The 8,190-nt window shown below is 44.9% G+C and overlaps 1 protein-coding gene across 1 annotated transcript; it reads right to left on the reverse strand.

The window, feature by feature from the left end:
* Positions 1-662: 662 nt before the first annotated feature.
* LOC125529971 (beta-galactosidase 2) lies at positions 663-8,184 on the reverse strand (the record flags this gene model as incomplete). The annotated part of the gene is given in 19 exon segments (XM_048694392.1): positions 663-1,218; positions 1,320-1,638; positions 1,732-1,937; positions 2,029-2,130; positions 2,214-2,324; positions 2,413-2,522; positions 2,620-2,729; positions 2,808-2,980; positions 3,155-3,319; positions 3,411-3,529; positions 5,609-5,696; positions 5,781-5,886; positions 5,981-6,069; positions 6,971-7,114; positions 7,207-7,299; positions 7,389-7,455; positions 7,727-7,839; positions 7,950-8,045; positions 8,156-8,184. Coding segments are annotated over 19 exon segments (2,351 nt in total), but the record flags the coding sequence as incomplete, so codon positions are not given.
* Between the last annotated feature and the right edge of the window lie 6 nt (positions 8,185-8,190).

Below are 8,190 nucleotides of genomic sequence, written 5' to 3' on the forward strand. Positions count from 1 at the left end.
TCCTCCGTCCCCACCTCCCACCCTAAGATAGATGGTGGGTAGCCCTCCGGCGAGCTCCTTCCTTCCCTCCGACCTCCCTCCGACGAAGTTCAAAATCGAAAGATCTAGCTATTGTGTTATTGTAGGGTCATCTGGTGGTAAGGTTCTCACCTACCCCTTTTTCTTCCTGAGTCATTGTCATGGCAAAAACCTTGTTATCCAAGAAACCTCTCTCCGATGATCTTCCCTATCACCGACCAACACTCGAGCAATACAATCATAAGGGCATGCACAATGGTTGATAAAACAATTTTATCTTACATATTACATTTAATTTAGAGATGACAAAAGAATAAACATCTATAATGGGTTATCTCTTATGCTTATCTTCTATAACAAACTATTTGTAAAAACGTGATGAGCCATATTATGCTAAGAGATCATCTCTTAATAAATAAGAGAAGACAAGTCTTTTCTTACGTTTTCTCTCTCACCATTGTACATGCCTAATAGGCCCTAAACTAAATAGATCGCTTGTCTCCTGTACTACCAGATCCACCACTCTCACTCACATCCAAACAAATCAGCCATCACACGACAGGCCTAAATTGACACGTGACCTGACACCAACTGAACCAAACCACATCTCAATAATCACAGCACATATGCGACGCATGAGTACATAACACAACGGAGCAATTTTATTAATGAGCTGAACCATTTTCCTGTTTTCACTACTTTGAATCAAGATAGCAATGCATGAATAGAGTGGTGCCCCTGCACATTACATTTTGCATCCTTCAATGAGCGAAAAATGAACATGACCTCTTCCAATCCAGAAGAAGCCATTGCACTTGAGGATTCAGGTGAGCAGCAGTCTCATCCAGGCTCTCCGCAAACCAGACGAGCGGTATGTAGACCCTTTTCCACACCTACAGATCCTAATCTAACCATCCGTGCAAATTCATGTATATATAGGCTAGACTAAATACATACGTACGCTGATGATTCGGTCTAAAATACAACTCATTTCTGTAACTTCTGACAGTTTGTGCGTCACGGTCACTGTGACTTTCACCTGTTGCCAGAATCCTGTATGGACCATGCTCCACAACATACCTTGGCAGTTCAGCCACACATAACCTCCACAACAGCCCTTTTCATTGTCCCAGGGCAAGGATCTCCACCAAATACCTGTGGAACCACGCTTACCGCACAGTGCTCTTGGTTAATGCAGTTCTGCAAGAAACGCCAATTCAGATTCTAGGTACAAGCACGACTAGGTAAAGAAAGGATTTTGTGATCTAACCCAACTAATGCGATGGTCGCAAACCCATTACCTTCCAAAATATGTCATACGACTTGTGTGCATGGCATCCGCCTTCTGAGTAGCTCCCGCAGGACCCCTGTGGTGTGCCGAAGCTGGCAAATTTTACTTCAGTTATTTTCCGCCCATGATCACACTGGAGGTGGACCTTAGCTTTCTCGTAGTCTTTGGTACGCCAGTTCGTCATCGACGGCTGCCATTCAGACACATCAGCACAGACACTTCCCCTAGTTCTTTTCACCATTGAAATTTCACTAGGGTCACCACCCATCTCCTCGAATATCACCAATAGGTTCCCAGTAGGATTAAGCCATGCGCGAGGAACATGGTACCTGAAGGAACATGACATAGATGTAAGAGCTTCACTTGTAAATAATGTCATGGGTGGTTCTGTAATAGTTACTTCTAAACCATGGAGTTCCTACCATCTCTGAGAAGAGTCGCCGCAGTTGGTTTGACACTTCGTCTCATCATATTCACCACGGTAATCACAGTAACCACATGTTCCGGGGGCCTTGTAGCCAGGCCAATACCGTCCAATGCCTTGACCATTTATCCAGATTTGCCCCTTCCCCATGCTATTCATGTCCAAGGCTAATGGCTCGTCACCATCTGGTGCGTTGAAAAAAGCCTGAAAAGAGGGAACTGTGGGATAAATCTTCTAAAAAAATGATGGCTATACCACATGGGTAGCAACTAATCACATGCAAATTTCACATTACCTTGTACCATGTCAGCGGCTGCTTCTGCACAGGTTCTCCCCATTCTACCGATGAGCTTCCACTAAGTGAATGAAGACTCATAGCCTCACCTTTCAAACCAACCTGCCCATATACATTAGGTTTTTTATGTTAATGCTTGTGCACAAGGTTAATACTTGACGGCACATTAAAACAACATACATTACCTGATAGGTCCATTTCTGCCATGTGAGATCTCTTCTTCCCTCATTCAGGCCATAAAGTATCACCGGACCAAGAATTCCAGCATTCCAAGTCTCAAAATGTTCTCCAACATTCTGTATACAGGAATGGAAAATAAATATACGAAGGCTCAAATATTGCATGACCAAGAGTACTATCTTAGTTAGCAAACTATTCACTTACCGGGAGACCAACTGCTATACTTAAGCACGAAATAGTGTTGCGTCCTGCCCATAGTTTCACACTCCCAGTATACGTTAGTTTTGGGTCTTCTACACTGCCGTAAACAGTTCCTGTGAACAGATTGGAGAGCATTTCAAGATCAATTGCTTTTGACAGTTAAGAGATACACAATTTTTTGTCAAGCGTGGCAGAGACTTTCATAGTTACCTGTTAATTGTCCATTAACGAAAACATGCAAAGCATGACCAGCCGACATCACAGTGAGTTTTGGAGACTTCCCACTGGTGAGGAACTGCTCATTCTTCGCAACATCAACACTTGAAAATGAAACTTTTAGTACCAGTGAATTGCAAAGAGTCATATATTCATATTGTTGGTGGAGTTAGGCAACTTACTATGTTGTATACCACAAGTAGTCTGTGTTATCCCTCGTCATATTTATTTGTTCCAGTAATCCTACCGCTGTAAATGCTTCCTCCTCACTGTAGGAATTAATCTCCTCATTATATGACTGCCATGTGAGTCCTCCAGCCCATTCCATTTTCATTTGTGAAATCTGGCTGCCAACCTGTATAAGCATATCACAAAAACTTTAAATAATGATAAAAAGGCAAAAATTCAGATCAGATACAGATTTTAAATAACGTTAGTAAAAAAGAAACTACACAGATTAAGCTTGGATGAATATACGATGTAAGCAAGCCAACTAAATTAACCAGGTAGCTCAAGTGCCTAATCTCACCCTAGCGGTGTTGAAGACTGTTGTTTTGCAGTCCGGAAGAATACTGATAGACCAAGGAGGCAGGTCATAATGCATTCCGCTGAATGATACCCTTGCATAAGATAGCTTATCCTTGTTCTCAAGAAAAGCTGCACAAGCTCCTGTGCTTGACCTAAAAACGGATGACTGAACAGAAAGTTACCAAGAAGTCAGTTCTGGCTTATGAACGAAATAGTGTAGGTCTCAAGTAGAGAAAAGAACAGAATGTCATCACAACCTTCTGAGCCTTCCCAAGGGAAGATATAATGGGATCTCCTGCAACCAGGGCTGGTTCGCAAAGCTTGATGGCTCTATGCAACTCCTTCAAGTGACCCCATTTTGGTTCTCTCAATAAGCCTGAGGAAGCAAAGGGAAAAAGTTCGGTCAAATTGGTAGGGTACATAATAACAAAGTACATGCTGTATAACATCGACAAAGAAAGAACGACAACTTTGCTGTAATGTAGCACGAAATGTTACCATTAAGATGTAGGTGATATATAAAACGATTTGTGCAATCAGACACTGCATTGTTGCTAATCCATTGTTTAGAGAAACAAATTATTTTCCATCTGTGTCTTTAAAAGGTTATGGACCTTGAGAATTGGAGTGGATGAAAATCTCTCTGTAACTCAGGCAATTAAACCCATTAAGCTACGCGTGAAGGGCGGCCAACCAGCTATGCCACGTGGCGCAAGCTGGTTGGCCGCGGTGAGAATTTTTTTAGATGAAGGTGTGGATTATTTTTTAAATGTATTTTTTTCTTTTTAGATGGAGGTGAGGACCTCTGGTATTTTTTAAATGGAGGATTATGCAAAGTGGCACTCGCTGGTAGGCTGCGGTGGTAATTTCTTTTTCCTTTTTACTTTTTTTTAGATGAAGGTTAGGATTTTTTTTTCCGAGATGTTCTTTTAGACGGAGACGAGGACTCTATGTTTTTTTTTAAATGAAAACATGAGCACAGCTTCCTCTCAAGCGGCGCCACAGGGTGGCGCCCCTACCACTAGTGGACTTGAACCTGGATACTGCAGAGTGGAATGTGGATGTTGCCACATTGCTTTGTACAATTAATTAAGGGATGAAGGTGTCAGAAAATACCTAAACTGCATCATTGTTTCATTCAAGTTCACTAGTAAGGGCAATTGCCTATACAAGGGCCGCTTCAGACAAAAATATATACAAGTGGCAGCAACCACTATATGGCATGAAATAAGTTCAAAGTACTCCCTCCGTTCACTATTTATAAGATGTTCTACTGTAACTTTTTCTGATTCGGATGTATACAGACACATTTTAGTGTGTGTATTCACTCATTTCAGTCCGTATGTACTAGTCCATATTGAAATACCCAAAACATATTATATTTGTGAATCGGAGTATATACCATGTACCAACAGGGTTCGCTCCCTGAGCGGCCCACATGCAACCAGGGGCGATTAGGGTTTCCCCCAGAGCAGCAGCCGCCACCACCGCCTCTTGTGATCTGTCACCTCGTCGTTGTCAGGGACCGCCTCCTATCCAGCCCCTGACATCGGGGAACTCTCCCTCCTACTCGTCGTCGTCGGGTCTCCTCTGGAGGCATGGCAGCACGGATATGGGACAACTGATCCAAGAAGGCGGCGCAGCTTCTCAGATCGTAGGGCGGCCTGCTTATAAGGATCCAATGGTGATCAGTGGAGATCGCGGCAGTTCAGCTACTCCGGCAGATGGTGACGACGGCGGTCAGCTCCTCATGTGTCTCCTTTTGGAGATCTCCTTTTGCCGGTATCAGCTATCATTTCACGGTAGCCGTTTGGCAGCCGGCATGATCAGCTAGGCCGGTCCGAGGCAATCAGCTGTGGTGGTGACAGATCAAGGCACTGCATGGTGGTGCAGTCTTTAACTGGATCCGGCCATGGGGGCCATCTCACAGGGCTCAGTCGGCAGCTTCTATCCAGGGTGAAAACCTAGGTCTGGCTATCTGCCTATCTAGACTTAGCAACCACGGCATTCCCTTCCTGAAGGCGTTGCTATGGTGCGCCGACCGATACATGCTGCCCGATGAAAATCCAGGATGTGGCCTTATTGGTTGAATCCGGTGACGACTATGCTAGTCCTATTTCTTGTTGGAGGCGTCGCATTGAAGACTAAGTTCCTCTACGCCTCATTGTTGTGTAGCTGGTGTTAGCGTGTGGACAATCTCTTGGTAGCCTTCAACCTTGGGATTACAAGGGACTCAGCTACGGGTTGTATTGTGTTTGTGTTTGATAATCTGCCATGATGTTTCCCTTTTTTCTTTTGCCGGTTTAATCAGATTTGTAATAATTTGGTTGTATGCATCCTTAGTTGGTACAGAGGCCGGGGGTAAGGAAGCTTCAATTTTCTACCAAAAAATGTAACATGTGCCAAAAGCAAGGCATGCATTGAAGATAAACAGAGCATGGAGAACTAAACTCACCGTATTCATCAATAGGAGCATCGTAGTCATAGCTAGTTGCAACGAATGGACCACCAGCTGTCCGCCCGAAGTTTGTCCCTCCGTGATACTGAAAAGAGGCGTCACAATTTGGTACCAAAAAGTTGGTGACATGATAAGCTTCAGTTAAACAGAAAGGATCAGTGTGACTTACCATGTAATAGTTAACAAAAGAGCCCCCCTTCTGGATAAACTTGGCAACACCATATGCTAGATCCTCTACTGGTCTATGTGGAACCGGAACACCAAAGCCTGTATACCTGCGGTAAGGAAAAAGAAGATTTACATGGAGAAAGATAAACATATAAAATATCATGTGGTACTAGCCCTTTAGAGAGAGAAGGATGGATTTACCAGGCAGTCCAAGCCTCAGTCCACATGGTAGGCTTGTGAGGTTTATTCGGGGAGAACCAGTCACAGTAAAATCCATTGCATGTATTAATCTGCCAGCAGTAAATCAACAGTGAGATCTAGCGGAGTGAAATCTCCTATTCCAAATTATGTCATGTAAGGGTGGAAGTTCCTTTCAGAAATGAAAGGCTTGGCAGATAATCCAGTGAGTAAATATGATGGACACGTTTTCTTTCCATTCTTGGAAAATGGGGCCATGAAGGTGAATGACCCCAGCACATTAAAAGAAACAAGGAGGATGGGGGTATTGATGAAGATGTGAACCGTCGAATCAAAGCCGGATGGATGAAGTGGCGCCAAGCTTCTGGCATTCTCTGTGACAAGAGAGTGCCACAAAAGCTAAAAGGCAAGTTCTAGAGGACGGCAGTTCGCCCCGCAATGTTGTATGGCGCTGAGTGTTGGCCGACTAAAAGGCGACATGTTCAACAGTTAGGTGTGGCGGAGATGCGTATGTTGAGATGGATGTGTGGCCACACGAGGAAGGATCGAGTCCGGAATGATGATATACGAGATAGAGTTGGGGCAGCACCAATTGAAGAGAAGCTTGTCCAACATCGTCTGAGATGGTTTGGGCATATTCAGCGCAGGCCTCCAGAAGCTCCAGTGCATAGCGGACGGCTAAAGCGTGCGGAGAATGTCAAGAGAGGGCGGGGTACACCGAATTTGACATGGGAGGAGTCCGTTAAGAGAGACCTGAAGGATTGGAGTATCACCAAAGAGCTAGCTATGGACAGGGGTGCGTGGAAGCTTGCTATCCATGTGCCAGAGCCATGAGTTGGTTGCGAGATTTTATGGGTTTCACCTCTAGCCTACCCCAACTTGTTTGGGACTAAAGGCTTTGTTGTTGTTGTTGTTGTTGTTGTTGTTGTTGTTGTTGTAAGGAACTAGTGTCTATGCGGTACATATATTAAAGCCAAGGAGTGCAGAGCATACAATTGGATCTGGGGCATCGTCCTCTTTACACATGATCCATGGAACACCTGTGTTGAGCGCAATCGCCATGTTAGCTGCCCATGAAGCGTAGGCCTTGGAAGGCTCGCCCTGATCCCACTCCAAGGGGCCAAACTCGTTCTCGATCTGCAAGGACAATGAGGATTTAAAGGTGGGTCTGGTTGAAAAGAAATCCAATATGCTAGCAACAGAGGTTAAACAATTTGAAGCATACATACCTGGGAGAGGATTATTGGTCCTCCCTGCCACTCAAAGAGCCCTTCCGACTTCATCATGTCAACGATCTTGGTGGTGAACTTCTGCATCTCAAGCTGTTTGAAAGAATCATGATGGAAAATACAGACATTTTAGAAAGAAGCTAGGGATTAAAACAGAGCAGAGCTGCCAAGACGACACTTGCCTTGAATGGTTGATTATCAGTTCTAAAGCTGATGCCGGGGACATACTTGAGCCAAACAGGGAAACCACTGCAGTCAAACGGAGTGTGATTTAGCATACTCGTATTTTAAAAGAAGTCAACATCAAGACTTCTCAATATAGCAACATCCCTCGTTAGGTAAACTGAGTCCACAAAACTGTACTGAAGTAAATGATTTAGCACGAGCAGTAACTGGCACCTAGAAAATCACTACTCCCTCCGTAAAGAAATATAAGAGCGTTTACTAATCAGCCTGCTAGTGCTTATTTGGTAGAGTAACAAATGTGGAGAGCAATGCGGGTGTAGTAGGTGGTTGTTACCCGAAGTTCCACTCGGCGCAGACGTAGGGGCCAATGCGGAGGTGCACGTAGAGTCCGGCCTGCTTCACCAGCTTGATGAAGCGCACTAGATCATACCTCCCCTCGAAATAGTACTGCACAATATAATCGATTCACCCAACAGCATCAGAAAGCAAAACAAATCAACCTTTTTTTAGCATAGCATAGCATAGCAGGCGGGTGGGTTCTTGGAGAAAGCAGCAACCTGGCCAGGGGAGGGCTCGTGGCCGTTCCAGAACACGTACGTCTGCACCACGTCGAGGCCGCCGCCCTTGGCCTTCTGTATCAGATCCGGCCACATCTGCACGCGGCCGCAGAAACAAGCAAAGAAAGAAAATAGTCACGCTGGGAGCCGGCATTCTCGGGAAAGAGAGCGGGACAGGGGTTGTTGGAGAAGCAAGAAGCCGGTACCTCGGGCACGCTCCTCGGGTAGTGGATGGGGCCGG

The sequence above is a fragment of the Triticum urartu genome, unplaced genomic scaffold, assembly GCF_003073215.2.
Source record: "Triticum urartu cultivar G1812 unplaced genomic scaffold, Tu2.1 TuUngrouped_contig_5985, whole genome shotgun sequence".
Lineage (NCBI taxonomy): Eukaryota > Viridiplantae > Streptophyta > Magnoliopsida > Poales > Poaceae > Triticum > Triticum urartu.